Here is an 18769-nt window from a genome sequence, read left to right on the forward strand (position 1 = left end):
GATACCTCAAGTGGAACAGCAGCAAAGCTTTTTCCTTCAACTGTTAAAAGAGAAAGCAATAATGAATCCATGCATATCATGCAAATTTTAAACATTAACAATCAAAAGGTGTTATGTTTATTTGATCGAGGTGCCAATCAGCACCTGGTTGATGGACAACTTGCTCATGAAATTGGCATGAGAGTTGTTAATAAGGAAGTTAGTACCATTAGTGTTGTTTCTGGTGGTAAAGTTTGGTCTGACTATGGAACATATCAGATGATTCTTGGTCCAACACCTACTGGAGAATACTTTGAGATCCAAGCTCAAGGAATGAAAAGAATTTCCAACAAGTTTCCATTGTATGATCTTTCTGAAGTTAACAATGAGGCTGTGAATTTCCTTGGTTATTCAGATGAAGTTAATCTTCCTAAGTATATTGGTGGAGCCAAGGTTGGACTATTAATTGGCCTCAAATCTACAGAATTAGATCCGGTATTGCTATTTACTCTTCCTTCTGGCATAGGTGTTTATAAGAGCCCATTTAAAGATATATTTGGCTCTTACTACTGCTATGGTGGCCCTCATGATACATTTAGTAAGGTAAACAAGATAGTAAATGGAAATGTAAATCATTTCAATATTTACTTAGCTGAATCTGTTAGTCAGTATAAAAATGCACCATATCAATCATTGGGAATTGATAGTAATAATTTTAATGAGTGCAGGAGTGAGGAAACCTTCTTTCCTACTTTACCTGAGAGATTTGAATGTGATGAAACTGAAAGTGTTCTTAATTATTGCAATAAGAAAATGCAAGACATTCATGCTGGCAAATTGCCCTCTAACAATTGCATGAGTCATGCCCAATTTCAGTTCAGTTATTTGATTAATACATTGACTTTGTCTTGGATAGTCATTATTGTGTTGGCTATATTAATGAATCTTTCAAGATTGCTACTCTTTGGCAAGAAATATCTCCAAATGAGTTTTGTGTTACTTCAGAATTCAGTGTCACAATCTGACAAGATCTTTATTTTAAGATATTTAAGATTTATGTTCTTAATGAAGAATCTTTGTGTTGTCTTCAAATTTCTTTTATTAAACTGGGGAGACCAAATCTCCTAGGAATCTGAGAATATTTAAACCAGTGTTTTATCTGGGATCATCCAGCTTCTGAAACTCTTTAACATACATGTTTTGAAAAAACCAATCATCTAATAACGAGTTTTTATATTTTCATTTTATCATGATTTTATTATGTGATTTTTATTCTGTCTGGCACTTAATCCAATTTTTTATTGTGATTTTTATGTTTAAACTCAGTACTGTGCATAAAGATGTTTTTTTTCTATTCTCCTCTATTGACAAATCTGAGATGTTTTTTTTATTGTCATTTTTTATGCAATTGGATAGGAGCTCTTTTGCTGGCGGCAATGTTGCAGAATAGCTTTATATCACTCCAATCCAATTCTATTTTATTGTAACAACATGCTAATAACTCTTTTGTTATGTTTAGTGTTCAAACCAGCCATGAATCATATGTACTGTCCACACTGTTTGAGGACTCCTTTAAGTCCTGTTCACAAAGTAATATGATCAACAGCTGTATGAAGCTCTTCCGTTGCCGGGAATGTTGTAAAACTTAAAATTATTTGCTTCATACAATATTAAATTAATCCTTATATGACAGAGTTGCTATTATATACTTTTAAGAATTTGTGTTTTAATTTATTATTTAGAACATATTTTATTTTGTAAAGGTTGTTCTTTTGATATTATACTTTACTTTATTTTTTGATTATTTCAGAGGAAAATGATCAATTCTATTAGAACAACTTGAGTTTTTAATAATGTACTGTAAACAGCAGTGATAAGTGCCAGAAGTTATTAAGTACTTTTGTGAAATAAATTATAAAACTAATCTGGTGTTTATTTTATTTAACAGTGAATAAATCCTCAGACCGTATCAATAATTGATTAATTTAGAATGTGTTTTAACTTTCACTCTCATGAAGAAATGGTTTTAGTGGAACCATTATTTTCCCGCTACAGTCCATCCGTCTAAGTTACTAAATAAATATGACTTTAGCTACAGTAGGGCTAGAAGATTGGTTCTTTCATTTTTAAAATCTTTATCCAAACCTAATCAATCTACGGCGTCCGCATTCTGTCATTTGTATGTCCGTCCGTCCGTGTAAGTTAGCATAAACTAACTTGGGCTATAAAAGAGCTTGACGAATAGTTCTTTTTAGTTTCACAAACATCTAACCGAGCATAGACGTCCAAGGGAGGGGATAAAGTGGGGATTACCCCCCCTTGAAAAATTTTTACCCCCCTCCCCCCCCCCCAAAAAAAAAAAGCTCGGATGAACCTGTAACCGAGCATAATAAGTAGATTTACACTATTGATGTTAGCATTCTGTTATTTGTATGTCCATTGCCTCTTGTTATCATTTCATAAAGGCATCAATTTTGATGAAAACTATTCTTGTTAAATTAATGTGTTTTTCTAACCCCATCTCTTTATCCTTGATTAAAAAAAGTTTAAATTGTCGCCACGTGTAAGATTTGAAATAAAAAGGACGGCATTGTTAAAAGCGAAGCTCTAAAATCAGAAGGAAGGACAAACGAATAATAACTCTTTTGAATGCTAGAACTTAATAAGCAGAACATGAATTTGTATGTCTAAAAAAATTGTTTATTTGTTGCAAACGGACGTACGGACTTTCTGGTAACGATTATAAGTTGCTACGCATCCTAAACTGTTAGAGGAATCACCATGCAAAATTTGAATTTAAAAAGATAGAAAAAGAACAAAAACATAAAATTGAATTCTGTGTAAAAGTGTTTAAGTAGTAGGTTACATTTTCCAATTTCCATTTAAATTAAAATCAGAACTTGGCTGGCGCAGCTACTATTAGGAGAAGCGGCTGTGGTTACTGATTGTGCTGTGTCCAACAACTAAAGCTTTGGCTGCGGATTGTTTTGATCAGGGTTTCGGATCCGGATCCTTGGACTCAAAAAAAATGCGGAAAAAATGGAAAAATCTACCTAAATTTATATAAAATCTTGGACATTCTCTTGATGAGAGCCAATCTTTAAGATTTAGGTTCAGACTTGAAAATTAAAAGTATTTTTGACTTCGAATTAAAGAATAAATTTTTTTTGAAAAGTTTGGTGATTTTATTTTTATTGTCAAGGATCCGGATCCGCACTGACCAAATTTTGAGGATCCGGATTCGCATACAATCAATGCGGATTCGAAACACTGGTTTTGATATTTACATAGCGCCTTTCACTTTATTTTAGTTTTTATTTTAGGGATGCTTCTTATAATTCCTGGGATGGATTTTGGCTATTTTATAATTCATATTCAATTAAAGTCTTGGGGAGCTATTAGGCTATTTTACAGCGCCGAAAAGAGATCCTCTAGATGATAGGGGCTATTTACTTTGTAAGTGCGGCTGCTAAGATTAAAATATTGAATTGTTCACAAACATAATCTACAATATCATTTATTTTCTTTCGGATATGTAGTTTAAATTAAACAAGAAAGATAAAAAAGTTTATTAATGGAAAATAATATATCTAAAATTTAAATGGTGATTTGATAATAAGCAAAATTACACCTCTTATAGATTATGATGATTATGTTTGGACATTGTTAGATTGTATCAACTTACTATATTGCTCGAAAGTACCAAAAGATTTTTATCCAATGAATGAGAGAATGTGTATAAAACTTTGAGTAAAAGTGCACTTTGTCCCTCTCCAAATAGATTCCTTTTTCCTGTTTCTTCTATATTCTTATGCTAGCTTTCTATCAATTATGGGCGTTGTATTAAAAAGGGTTGAAAAATTTTTGGAAAATAGCCAAAAACATTCCCCGGACCTATATAAAGCTTCCTTCAATTGAAGAACTCAATTGGTTCAGTAGTTATTGAAATATTTAGCTTTAGACAAAAAAAAATTAGGATTCTTTACTAAAATAAGAAAATAATTGATATAGTACCTAGCTTTTCTACTGAAATGTTATTGTATAAATATTAATAAGGTAGATTCAGATTGTTTTAATTTCCATACATCACGTTGAAACCAACATGTGTAGTTTGTAACACATGATAAATTTGGTTATCTTTCAAAACTGCGGTTTTTTATATCTAAAATAGCAATATCGTACAGGAACTCTTTTGATGTATTTACCTGAATTATTTTATATTTTTGTCATTATCATAAATGAGAAAATATTTTGCCCAGTTTTCTCCCTTCCCAAGATAAGGACTTACTTCAAGATACATTAATACTACACTTGACAACTTTCATATATTCTTGTATCATCGCTCACTTAATTAATTAATTTTTTATATTTTTTGGGTAATATTGAGTGGTTTATATTATACTAGAGGCTACGGCCCTAGAGGCAACTATGGGCACTTTAGTGAAGGGGGGGGGGAGTGAACTCTCCACTTTTACTATAAGATTAAATAGAAAGTAAAAAAATGATTGTGGGGGGAAATTTTTTCAAAGAATGTTTTCTCATATGAGGGTGGTATCTTTACCAAAATAGTCCTAAGATAAGCTTTACTATGAAAGTGAACCATATGAGTCCAGTGGTTTGTGTGATCTTAAGCTACAGACACATATCCTGTTACTTTATTATCAAAATGTGTAGATTAATGAAAAGTATTTTTTTTTGCGTAAATATATTTACCAATTTACATGAATACCAAAATAAAGTGTGTAAAGGTAGAGAGAAGGATTTTGTTATTGGCATTCAACCAAATCTTGAATAATCCCATACAGTGGTGTGCACAGGTTTTTTTTCCGGGGGGGGGGGTGCGCTAAGTTGCACCTATCTTGCATTTTGGGGGATGTAAGACAGGCAACAAGAGTGGTGTTTTTTTTAAGGGGGATGTGACTTGCCAACCTTTTGCTGTTGTAGGGGGTGGATACACCCTCTGCATTCCCTGTTCCGATTCTGATCCAATGCTAAAATTTTCCTTTTTTGATGCAAAGCTTTTCCATCAGAATAGGTATCTGTCCTAAATTAAGGCTTTGATTTATTGTTGAATAAATTTAAATATTAATGTATTTCATTAATTTAACTATCGATATACAATTTTTGATAACAATATAGGATAAGGTATAGATACGAGTTTATGGTACAAGCTTAGTACACCTCTTTTAGTACATGACAATACTGGTAGAGGTTTTACTACTAACTCGTTTTTGAGTAGAATTTAGGGGGGTGTAAAAACCCCCCGGAGATATAATTGCAAAGTTAAATGTGACTTAACTGAATGTGAATTAACTATATCTAGAAACACCCAAAACAGCTATACATTGATTAATAGTTTAGTATAATCATTTTTTAGGAAGCTCGATTGGTATCAATCAATATTAAAAGTACAAATAAAGTATTTAATTTTGATGAATGGATATTAGTTACAATAAATAATAACAAAATATGGTAATTTAACGGCCAAGAAAAAGAATTAGATCCTTATCTTCAAGGAGCTTTTTGTAAACGTATAAAGGATTTAACTGTCCAAGCTCTTTATTATGTACTATATACTCTGTTTACGAGATCTATGCATACTACATCATTCTCTATTTGCCCGATAGTTTCAGAAATCAGAGTTTTCACGTATCACACATTTGATAAATCATGATTTCATATTGCATTGTTTTGTGATTTTTATCATCCTTGTTCTTAACCTTGAAAACATTCGACTCAATCCCTACGTTACTCACATTAATTGCAAATTATCAGGGACAAAGGATACGAAAATATTTCTTCCAATCCACTTCCCTTTTGTTACGTTCCAAAACAACTTTTGCCCCGGATTTACCCCGACGAATACTAGTTAAACTTTTGGGAACTCTTTATTTCAACTTTTTTATTTTAAATTCTCTTTTAAAAGCCTTTAAAACAACAATAAAAAACTCTGAAATTGTTGATAGTTTGCCAAAAAATGACTAATGTCTTTTAAAGAACAATATACCTAACGCATCTTAAACTGTTTTTAACCTATTTTTTAATCATATATAAAAAATATACTATGACACCAGTAGAATCAGACTGCAGAGCCCAAATTTGAATTAAGTCCCCAATAAACTTTTTTGGGGGGATTTAAAAATTAATTTTATATGTTGCTGTGATCATTTTGACGGAAGCAAAAGCAACTTTTAGTTTGGGGTTAAATTGTTTCTTACAGAACAATTTTATATGATTCAGTTTATATCAATACAATAATAAAAAAAACTCTACTCTGTTCGATGGAAATAATTTTTTTTCTAAAACAATCAATTTCAGTAAAAAATTTAACATAATACAATAAAACACATAATGCTAAAGTTAAACCAATAAGATTCCTTGTTTCATTTCAACTATTCATAATTTCCGAAAGAGTGTTTTCTCAAAGTGACTTATTTACAATGTAGTTAAATAATTTTTATTCAATTAAAATGAAAAGAATGAAAACTATACACCTAAAAGATACATACTTTTTAAAAATACTTTAAAAAAATAAGTTTGAATAATCTTATTTTATATCATATTTGTATATGTGTCAAAAATAATTTTGTTGTATTGCATAAACATTTGTTGACATCATGTCATCTTGTCATCAAATTTAACCCTTTACAGCCATTTTTTATGTGTTTAAAATAGGTGAACGAACACAAACATGTCAATGTTAATTCATTGGTATATTGTAGAGATTTAACTTTTTAGTGAATTTTTATAGTAAAATCATAAGGCCTAATTTTACTCTATACCAGAATACAATATTTATGAAGCAAAACACTCTAAAAGCTACGAATTTTACCCAAATAAAAAAAAGACCTTTTGCTTGGGTCAAAATGACCACGGCAACAGTAAAAATTAATATTTAAATCCCCCAAAAAAAGTTTATTGGGGACTTAATTCAAATTTAGGCTCTGCAGTCTGATTTTACTGGTGTCATAGTATATTTTTTATACACGTTTTAAAAATAGCTTAAAAACAGTTTAAACTCGGAATAATCTTATTTAAAATTGATGCTTTTCAATAATGGTCAGTCCATCAGTGCTTAACGGAATACGCATATCGTTAATTTAGGCATGTTAGAATTGCATTATGATTCCTGTTGTAACAGTTGAATACGATCTAGAAATCGTAGCAACTATTTAATTTTTAACAGAAAGTTCGTAAGACAATTTCAAATATACTGATTTAAACTTTTGTTAGCAATTTTTTATAATGAAAAAAATATCCTTTTCATTTCATTGTTGAAACAATGATTTCTAGGACTACGAGATACAGTATTTTACGAAAAGCATCTCTATAATAAAAGTTAAAAAATATAAGCTTGTCCTTAATTAGTATCCTGTACCTACGCAGTTTTGCAAACAATTTTATTTAACAATTTTGTTTTAATTTTGAATTAATATTCTGCTTTTTAGGTGTTTATGTTAATTTGTTGTACCTGATTTTAGAGCTTTATTTTTATAAATGTTGTCAACCTTGTTATTTTAGGACGAGCCAAAATTTTTATACCAAGTTGACAAAGGAGCAGAGTGTATTACAGACAAGGTAAATTTATGTATATTATAGCAGCGCAGTTACTTTATAGCAATGGTATGTTTGTATTTATGTCCGTTCAGCAAGATAAAGCTCTTGATTAGAATGTAGTAACTAGGCTTTTCTATAATAGTCAACATTAAAATGATCTCGTTACCGTTGGACTGATATTGTTCTCAGTGAATCTTATTATATGTCCACGAAAGGCTAGGGGCGAAGTAACTAGATTCTTAAACGTTGATAAATGTCAAATCTAAGAATTATGTAAGCGTTATTATATTATTCTTATTAAATAGAAATAAAAGAAGATAATATTGTTTTTATTTGTATAGTTTGTCTTTATTCTTTAAGAAGAATAACATAAACAAGGATGATAAAATACATAAGAAGCGAAGCTAATTGATGAATAGAATGACTAGAGGGTTTAGGAACATAATTTTTCACTTGAATATTCGCAAAGCATTTCAAATAACTAACTTCTTTATTAGTCTAGAAAATATCATTTAGGAAATACATTGCTTATCAAAGAGAGATAGTGCTCAGTTTAAATGAGAATCTTCACAAGACATTTTGAGACATCTATCTTGTATATCAGTTGAGATAAATTCCCCTTATCTATAACAGCATTCTTATGTACGGGTTTAATTCTCATTGGTCATGGAAATCATTACATTAAGTTTCATACATTTTAATAGCCAAGAAAATAAAAATGTCATTCTAATAAGAAGCTTACCAAGGACGTACATACGGACATTTGTTATTACAAAGTATCTTTGCTACAACAACAACAAAAAAACAACCTCAGTTTTATATTTTCTGCGAAACTAGATTGAAAACAAACAAACAAATATATATTTGATCTCTCTGGCATTCCTAGTTCTTTGGTATATACGCAGCTTCTCTAGAGTTCAATTTTAATTTAACTTCTGATCTTTAATGATGTGAAACTTACAAAAAAACACTATTTTAATATCTTGATTTGATTCCACAAACCAATATTTACACCAATGACTAGGTATTACGAACTTGAAGAGAGTCATTTTCTTAATTCTGTAAAGTTGGGTGCAAGATTCCAGTCAAATGCGATTATTAGGTCACGCTGATCTTAATTTTAAGCAAAAGCTCTGTATGCATTTGTTATAATTATGATAAGTTTTACCTAAAAGGCGCGTTTCACTGGAAGCTTGTATTTAACTTTTAACGGCGCGAAAAAAATACTCTCCTTTTCTTCCATTATCTTATCCCTGAAGACCTAATGATTTAAAATTGAACTAGTTAGTAACGACGGCTGGGGGGAAACCATTACTGCCCCCCGAAAACTGTAATATTTTTGTCATTGTCCAGGCCATTTAGTAACATTAGGATAAACTTACTATTACTCTAAAAAATTGCATTGAATTATGTTTAAAATAGCAATGGAAACAGTATTACTTGGATCATACACCAGATCGTCATGTACTCTAGTTTATTGAAACTTGTAGCTGGCTAAAAGAACGATTCCCCCCTTTACCCCATCCTCCTCTCTCCCAATTGCACATACCCCCTCTCTCCTGTAACTTAAAATTAATTTGTTAATCTTATTCATTATCGTTGTTATATAATGTTTGTTGCACTGCTTCACATAAACTCCGCCTTGTACTTGTCAGATTAGATAATACAATCTGGAACCTTTTTACATCTCTTCAATAGATATAGGATATACGTGGATATATTGACAGGGGAAAATTTGTCGTCAATATAGGTTGCTAATACGGAACTCAATTATTGGTCTATTTGTTAATCCATTAAGAGATGGTGGTAAAGGGGGTTATCGTAATTTTAGCCAGCTGCGGGCATTACTTTATCAGATTAGATGAAAATATGATGCAACATCCAAGTAATAATATATCTATTTTCTCTTCTATCCCCAAGGTAGATTAATAAAATCAAAAATTTTATACTTCCTTATTCTCAAGGTTTTCTTTTATCGTGTTTCATAAAAGTTTTTTATCCAAAAAATGGCAGGGTCGTGCATAGAATGTATACATATATCCTATCCTATTTTATAAAGTAGTAAGCGTTTTTTGTCTGTCCCGAAGGATCTCGATAACCGCTGAACCGATATTGTTCTCCTTTACAGTGAAGCTTCCTATAGGTCCTGGGAAGGTTTTAAACTATTTTTGGGGAGGGTGTCTTTACCCCCCCCCCCCCTAAAAAAAATATTTTTTTACTCTTTTGATACTCAAATTTAAAATGGGACGAGGTCGACTTTTTCCCTTCCTACATTGAGTGCCCCTAGAGGCTTCTAGGGGCGTAGCCGCTAGTTATTTATATAAAGTAGGTACTAAGGTATCCAGGTGTTTTTTCTGAAGCTTAAGATTTCGTAAACTACCAATCTGATTGTGTTCTCCGTCTAAGAGAAGTAAAAGTCCCTTGATGCTATTGACGCATCCGCTAGTGTTTATTTAATCTATGCCTCGCAAATGTTTACAAGAAGTTGACTTAAACTATTTTTTGTTAACGGTAGATCTGGAATAATCTCCATCAATTTAATTCTTATTTAAATTCTTGTATAATTCCTTTCTTTATAAATAGTGCTCAAATAAATCAGAAGTAAGCTTCATTTAAAAGAAGGCAGAGTTGAATATTTTCCAATAAATTAAAATGGCTTTCCCTGTTGTCTTTCCATTTAATTTTTACTAGTTTATATACTGAAAAGGCAATATATATCCAGAATATTTTCACCAATCCCCCCCCCCCCCTTACAATTTGGGTGAAGAATAAGGTAAAATATTCACCCCTGAAGTAAGATTAATAATGATAAATCTTTAAATAAGACTTACTTAAAAATGTAAGAGATTAAATTAAAAATCTTACCATTCACTTGTTAAGAATTGTTAAGAGTTTTTAATTGAAATTTTATACTTGGTTCAATCCTTTCATTCGTTCTATGCTTTATTTTACAATAAAATTATTTAAACTAATTCCCTCCAAATCTTTTCTTCATATTTTATTTAAATAGTGGCTGTGCCCATATCTTTTAGGAATATTCTGTACCCACACATTTAATTCTGTATGAAAAAAAATTGCGAGGGATAGGGGAGGGGTTTATTTATATTGAGTTGTTTATGCACTAGTCCAAAATGTTTTCTTTGAACGTTAACTTCTTAGTTATTTTAACAACTTTGGGGACTTTTTGAATTTTTGACTTGTTGATTCTTTTGTTCAGTGTCTAAACATTTCAACCACTAATTGTATCTAGGTTGCTGTTCATGGAGGTTAAGTGGTGATAGTTCCCTCCTGGCCTCTGGATACAAACCTATTACATAATATAATATCTAGGTTGCTATTCATGGAGGTTATGTGGTGATAGTTCCCTCCTGGCCTCTGGATACAAATGCTCTTGTTATGACTCTGGATGTGAACAATAATATGAGTGTAAGTTTATAATATATTACTACTTTGATGGCAACATCATTATTTGTAAAAATATATATATAGTAAACGTAATTTTATAAAGTAAAGAGTTATCTAATCATGAATATGAAAAACTCTATTTTTATATCTATGCATTTTAAATAACGTTCTATGTATTTGCTTATAATCTATTAATTATTATTGTCGGAGTGAGGACAGACGGCATGACATACTTTCTAAGTAGCTGCACTATAAATAAATCTGACCTAATAAGGGATGAGACAATGGATGAAAAATTAACATTTTTCACGTCCCTCTTCATTTTAAGTTAGGTGTGACTTTAAGAACTTATCTTTGAAAAAAAAATTCAATTGGGGGATTTATACCCAAAATGTGTTTTAAAATTATCAATAAATATTAAATGGTGTAATTGTACTTTGAATATGAATTAATGTAACCTTTCATAATTAACAAACTTTTATAAGCCTTTTTCAAAGAAAGAGAAATATATGAATAAAGAAGGGGGGAGGCGGATGTGCCACTTTTTGAAACGAAAAGTAAAACGCGCATGATCTCAGTCCATAAAAGAGTTACAGCTCTAAAATTCGGCACAGCAGTTGCTTTTGTGGAGAACAATATGGAACTGTGAAGACACTGCGGCGGAACCACCGAAAACCGCCGTTTCCCGCCGTATTTTTTGCCTTTTTTTCGCCAAATTAGAAAGTTCTCAATCATCTGAGATAAACTTTTTTCTTATAAAAATTTCCCTTATATTTTCACGTGACACTTGTAATATTTCAAACATGTCAATATTTAAAAAAATTGTAAGTGTAAAATCTTACAAGTGTCAAGTGAAAATATAAGGGAAATTTTTATCAAAAAAAAGTTTTTCTCAGATGATTGAAAATTGTCTATTATGGCGAGAAAAAGCAAAAAAATATTTCGGCGGGAAACGGCGGTTTCCGGCGGAAGCGGCGGTTCCGCCGCCGTTTCTTCAGTTCCATATTATTCTCCACTGAAAAAAACTGCTTTGCCGAATTTTAGAGCTGGAACTCTTTTATGGGCTGAGATCTTGCGTTTTACTTCTGGTTTCTAAAAGTTACACATCCGCCTCCCCCTTTATAATAAGGACTTTTAAACTAACAATGAAAACAGTAAAACAAAATATTTACAATCAGCTTTTTAAAAAGAAACAATATTTTTTCGCAGGGATTCTTTTCTAGGGGCGATATTTTTCATGGAAGTATGCTCTTCTTGAAAGTATTTATAAGCTGTTTCTGGACCTATCTAAGGAAGCGTCATTATTTAGGACAATATCAGTTCAATATTTAGCGAGACCGACAAACTTACAGACAACCTATTACTTTTAAACAAGGATATACTGAGGTTTCTTTTCAGTAAACATATTTCTAAGTCCTTGAGAATACGAAACTTTGGTCTGAGAAATTAATTTCTGGGATGGAAAGAAACTTTGATCAAATTCAATCTTTCTTTCTTTTCTGTGCTATTCAAATATAAAAATCTAAAAGATAAGAAATGATTACGTCATGAGGTGAATTTTCAAAAGGTGGAAATTAATACAATATCTATATGTTTGTTTATATTTTCGTTTCTGTCGTCTGCGTAATCAGCAAATCCAGCCTATAGTATGACGGCTAATTTGTACAGCCCAGTGAATGCGTTTGTTTATGTTTTAAATATGAGCGTGTATTCTCCCTAGTACCTTTTGGAAACTCACCTCTGGCAATTTTAATGGAAGAAGAAACAGTTTTGCAACAAATTTACTTACAATTTTGTTAATACTTATACATTTATATTCTGCTCTATCAACTCTGACAATCTACAAATGTTTAATGTTCGTTTGTTTACCATTTCAGATTTTTTCAGATTTTCCCTTTTTATGGATGTTGTCATCCTTGTTCAATGATGAATAATGTGTTTATTTTGAAGTAAAAGGCATATTCTTGCTACTTTTAATATTCTCTATGCATCTTTGTCTGTCTGTCCATCTATACTGATACAGTTGAGATGGGATTTATAAGCTTCGCTTCTCAAAGATGTAGTCATCCTTGTTTTCCTATTACTTGCACAACTGTATATTCTGTAATCTTAGTTTGTGGATAATTAAGGCAAATCATTCCCAATTCTTTCATTAACTCTAAATTAATTATTCGAGGAAAATCAAGCTTTTGTAATGAAACCGCTAATAAGGCTGTTAATTCAACTAAAACAAGAATGTCAGCGTCCATAAAGAAGCAAAGTACAAAAAAATGTTGGTAGGCCAAACGGCTAAAGTCGGTTTTAGAAAAGATATTCAGTATCATCAAAAACCTAGAAAATTGGAAAACTTTTTCTCGTATTCATTCGAATCTGGTGGATAGGAACCGGTTCTCATCCATACGAAAAAACTATGTCTAGCATCGTATTATATCCAGCTTTCGGCACCTCGGGGCTAAAAAACTGGTTTTAATCTTATAATTGTACATCCAGATTCGCGGAAAGCCGTTTATAATACGATGAAAGAAATAACTATTATAGAATTAGTGTAGGTCTTTTGTAGAATGACCTACAGACCAACGGACCATGTAATAAAATATTGAGTGCTTCATGGCCTTTGAATCTTCAAAAAAAAATCCGACGTCTATCATACATAGCAGGCGAGAAATTCACGCAACGACCATATTTTGTTTAGCAGACAAACGGAGAATTCATATTAAGTATCGCCGCATCTTAATATGTGAGCAGCATATACCAAAAACGAAATTAATAAGAAAAATTAACGATACCTATGCGTGATTTTCAGCTGTCGTAGGGGGGGGGGGGGGCAACACTTGAGTACTGAGGACATGAGATAAGAGGCATTTCTATTTATCATGGCCGCTGCACAATAAGCAATTTGATATGTGACCAATTGAGGCATTTACCCAAGTTTATTAACGGGAAAAAAACTTTCTTATACCCTTTTCCACCGAATAAAACAATAATACCTATGAAAATGACTTGTCAACGTCGATATTTGCTATTTAACTAAACTAATAAATGAGAAAATAATAACATACTAATTTGTTGTGACATATTTTTTTGGAATAATATGTCTAAAAGGAGTGGATACAAAACGGCGAAATTACAAAAAGACGAATGTTACATAACGGCGAAATTACAAAACAGCGAATGTTACAAAAAGGCAAAATTACAAAACAGCGAATGTTACAAAACAGCGAAAAATAATTACTATAAATAGGACTTAATAAAAAATCTACTATCAAAAATTTAAAAAATGTTCCAAATTAAGAAAATCTTCTAATTTTTGTAATTTTATATTATTATATATAAAGAATAACGAACCACTCTATCTACTCAGTGATCGGTGGTTTTATGAATGAGGATGCCCTGGCTTGCTCCAAGTTTCCAGAGTTATAAGCCAGAAAACATGAAAGAAGTCCTATTTGGAAACCGTGACACTGTTTAAAATTCACTTTTTTGTTTTTGGATACATAAATTGTTCATAGATTTAACGTATAATTTGTTTTCTCTTTGTTTAAAAAATAAATTAGAGAAATACCTACATAGTTATATTTGGCGTTGAGATAGGCGTTTTTTGAGATAGGCGTTTTCTGAGATAGGCGTTTTTTGAGTATAGCCTTATATTTTTGTAACAGTCGCTGTTTTGTAATTTCGCCGTATTGTAACATTCGCCTTTTTGTAATTTCGCCGTTTTGTTATTCGCCGTTTCGTATCCACTCCGTCTTAAACATAAATAACCGCAAACTTAATTAGGTATTACGAAATAGTAAGTATAGTAGGTAATTAAGAATTATTTGTAGCTCTGCTATGTAATAAAGCACGTCCTAACTTTTATGTAATAATACTTTATAGATTCTACGCAGCAACGCCTTTTTATACCGGTATAAGATGTTAGTTTCCTCATTCGGCAGCCAGGGTTTTACGTTCAGAAACAGTAGTTAAACCGAATATTTTGAGAGATTTTGAGTGTTGGAAAAACTTTCAAGAATTTCAACTCCCCAAAATGTCATTTTAAGATGCATATAACTTTTTGTTTTGGAACTGTAGGTTTCACATTTGGGGTATTAGTCCTCCTTGTCTTTCAGAGCGGTGTATTTCCTGCAGGCTTCATTTAAGACCCCTATTTATTTTTTAATTTTAGGAGAAGGGAAGATACATATTCCCCGACGAGGAATCTCAGGTGGCCCTGGACAACCACTGGGACCACACACAGCTGCGGGTTGTCCGCTGCCACGCGCTGGTCACGTGCCGGGCTCCTGATTGGCGCCTGTTTGTGACGTCACTTCCGGATTGTCAGCTGTTGAGGATGATTAATCTGACTGTCTCAAATCTATACGAGTGTCATCAAATAAGGTAACAGTTATTTCAATATGGCTTCGTAACCGATTATTATCCGTTGGATAAGAACCGGTTCTCAGCCATATCATGTATAGCATCGTATTACAGATAATTTTCTACGAATATTAAAATGAAATGAAATAGTCCGGACTTCGGGTTCTTCAGGACTTACGAACCGAACAAAACTGGTTTGAATGTTATAACATTTCAATTTATTATTCGTGGAAACCTGTCTGTAATACGATGTGATAAATAACTATTCCTGTATTATGTACAAAACCTTTTTTGTCTCACGTACTTGCAAAGTATATAACACAGGGACTTTGATATGACAAATGTATAAAAAATACTAAGAAATTTTGAAAACAAGTCTATTTATTTATATATTAGAGACTGCGCGCATAGAGGACTCTTGGGGCAAGTAAAATGTTATTTTTAATTTAAGATCAAATATTCAAAAATATCCGCTAGGTGGTGCTTTATATATATTTTGAAACTTTGAATATTGGTGATTTCTCAAGGGTGGATGGCGGTACCCTACCCAAAAATAGTAAACCTTCTTCTCTAGACCTAAGAGAAACTACACTTTAAATGAGAACTATGTCGGTCTAGGGGTTACTTATATGAAAATATTTTGTTCTTTATTTAATTTTTTCGAAAATATAGTATGGTTCTTATTATGGGTGGAAAAATTCGAGACAATGTAATTTTTTTCTGGTTTTATATCCCCCTGATAAAAAAGTTTGAAAGGGAAAGTATAATCTTACTGTGAAAAGAAGATAAATTTGCCTGGCTTTGCTTTGCACAATATATTTATAAGACAATATAATATAGGTGGCAGATATAGAGAAATATTGATTACTAATGGTTGCTTAATGGATCTTATGGGATAAGACAATAAACGATAATATAATGTACATCCCCAATGATAATTAACATAATTACCTCCTGTAGATAAAATTTTTTATTTAAATGAGACCAGGAATAAGGTATAACCAACAAGCGAAATAAATCTAAAATAATATTTGAGGGGCAAATGGAGAGGTCGTCAATTTTACGATATGTTGCCCCCCAACGACAGCTGAAAAACACGTATAGGTTTTGTGATTTTTCCCGAATTAATTTACTTTTTGGAAGAAGCTGGAATGACACTGCTAGATTCAACTAAACAATCTGATCAATATTTTAATCAATTTTAAATAATGCTTATAAAACTTTTGATAACAGGTATAATCTAAATACAAATGTCCCATTCCTCCAATAGTTATATAAGGTATATAGCTAATATTACGAAGTTATTAGTTTCATTTTTTCAGGTCTATAATAGTTATTTCTCGCATCGTATTATAAACGGCTTTTCGCGGATATAGAATGTACAATTATAAGATTAAAACAATTTTTTTTAGCCCCGGCTAAAAAAACTTGTTTTATGTATTGATGAGAACCGGTTCCTATCCACCGGATTCGAATGAATACGAGAAAACACATTCTTAGTTATTTACCTGGTTAAATAAGTAGATTTGTGTTAAGCATTGAAAACAGTTTTTTTTCTTCATATATTTAGTTTCCTAACAATTGGTCGTTTTTGCCCTCTATTCTCAATACCTTGACATAGAAGTATATAGATTGATTTTATGTGTGTGAGTGTGTTCATCTTTATAAATGGGTTAAAGTGAAAGTTTTAGAAATGTACTTCGGGCCTTTTCCTTAAATTTCCCATCATGCACTGAAAACTTCACTCCCTTATTTTTTTTAATTAATGGGGAGATGGAGGTATTTTTTTCTATGCCTAACCTCTGCGGGAGTCAATAACTCTGTGAGGCTATCTGCAACTCAATTACCAAACCTAACCTGACCTAAAGTAATAAACATACAAGTGAAAAAACTTTATCAAAATTATTTAGAAATGAGGGGTGTAGGGGTTCTATGCTCAAAAATTCACTTTGAGGGAAATTGCCTGTACTTCCGTTCCACTAGCTTAAGTACGTGACTTCTTGCATAGACGTTTTTTTTTAAAATGAGTAATATTTTACCTAAAGAAAGTTTTTTTTACTTAAGTAATGTATATATTTTTATAAGGCAAAAAACGACTGTTGCTATTTGGATCGGTGTTGATCATTTTTTGCAGTACTTTTGAGCTCAGCATCCGTAAATCACACCAAGATTACATTAGATTTTGGCGGTCTCTAGCCGTTCAGCCACAAAACGGCTAGATCTGAAAAATGATTATTAGTACCTATTACAAGAGTTTGACTAAAATTATGTTTCTTAGTTATAACTTTTGATTTCTATGTAAATAGGGAAGGTTTTACCCTCAAAACGATTAAGGAAGATTTTTGAAGTGCTATATGTGCACTGATGAAGAGATGATTTATTTTGAGAATACCCCCTCCCTATCCACCCCCATCCCCCGACCCCCTTTATAACATAGTTGTATAGGAATTTGAAATGTATATTATGAAACTGTGATCTATATTTCTGTGCCAAAATCTTCTTGTCCTCTTATACTAAACTAAACAAGGATCACATAATCATTATTAAAAATGTTAAAACTACATGGTAATACTGATGCTATGCTAGATGCGTGATTTTAGGACTTGCAAGCAATCATTGTACAATTAATGAGTTGGTTGTCTACAACTGTCGGGATGATTACTACAGCATCGGCTACACCCGAGAGGCCTCTAGGGATACTCAAGAGAATGGGGGGAGGGATCGACCATCCACTTTTTTTTTGGGGGGGGGGGGGTATAATGTGTGCAAGGGGTGATACATCTTGGGAAGGTGGAGGAACCTTCCCTCAAAACAATAATAAACCTTCACAGGACCTATCAGACTGATTTCAAGTCCTTGTCTTACTAAGCTGCATCACTTAAAGGCTTGCTTAAAATCAAAAGGATTAACTACAATGTAAACTTAAGTACAAACAATATTACAGAGTAGCTGTGTAACTTAGGAGAATCTGTCTAATAATATACAAACAATATTATAGAGTAGCTGTGTAACTTAGGAGAATCTGTCTAATAATATACAAACAATATTATAGAGTAGCTGTGTAACTTAGGAGAATCTGTCTAATAATATACAAACAATATTACAGAGTAGCTGTGTAACTTAGGAGAATCTGTCTAATAATATACAAACAATATTACAGAGTAGCTGTGTAACTTGGGAGAATCTGTCTAATAATATACAAACAATATTATAGAGTAGCTGTGTAACTTAGGAGAATCTGTCTAATAATATACTAACAATATTATAGAGTAGCTGTGTAACTTGGGAGAATCTGTCTAATAATATACAAACAATATTATAGAGTAGCTGTGTAACTTAGGAGAATCTGTCTAATAATATACTAACAATATTATAGAGTAGCTGTGTAACTTAGGAGAATCTGTCTAATAATATACTAACAATATTATAGAGTAGCTGTGTAACTTGGGAGAATCTGTCTAATAATATACAA

General features: G+C 31.9%; 1 protein-coding gene across 4 annotated transcripts in view; it reads left to right on the plus strand.

Annotated features, from left to right (window-relative positions):
- LOC145313781 (uncharacterized) overlaps positions 1 to 18769 on the plus strand; it is a 49465-nt gene that overhangs the window by 13772 nt on the left and 16924 nt on the right. For all 4 annotated transcript variants that reach the window (XR_013877486.1, XM_080153392.1, XM_080153393.1 and 1 more), the window contains exons 9-11: positions 7501 to 7557; positions 10867 to 10962; positions 15107 to 15318. Coding sequence is in view for 3 of the 4 variants with exons in the window: in XM_080153392.1 (XP_080009518.1) it covers positions 7501 to 7557; positions 10867 to 10962; positions 15107 to 15318 (365 nt within the window). In the remaining variant the exon portion in view is untranslated. The remainder of the gene's footprint in view (positions 1 to 7500; positions 7558 to 10866; positions 10963 to 15106; positions 15319 to 18769) is intronic.

Source organism: Acartia tonsa, chromosome 3 (genome assembly GCF_053477335.1).
Source record: "Acartia tonsa isolate MP-2025a chromosome 3, ASM5347733v1, whole genome shotgun sequence".
NCBI classification, from domain to species: Eukaryota; Metazoa; Arthropoda; class Copepoda; order Calanoida; family Acartiidae; genus Acartia; species Acartia tonsa.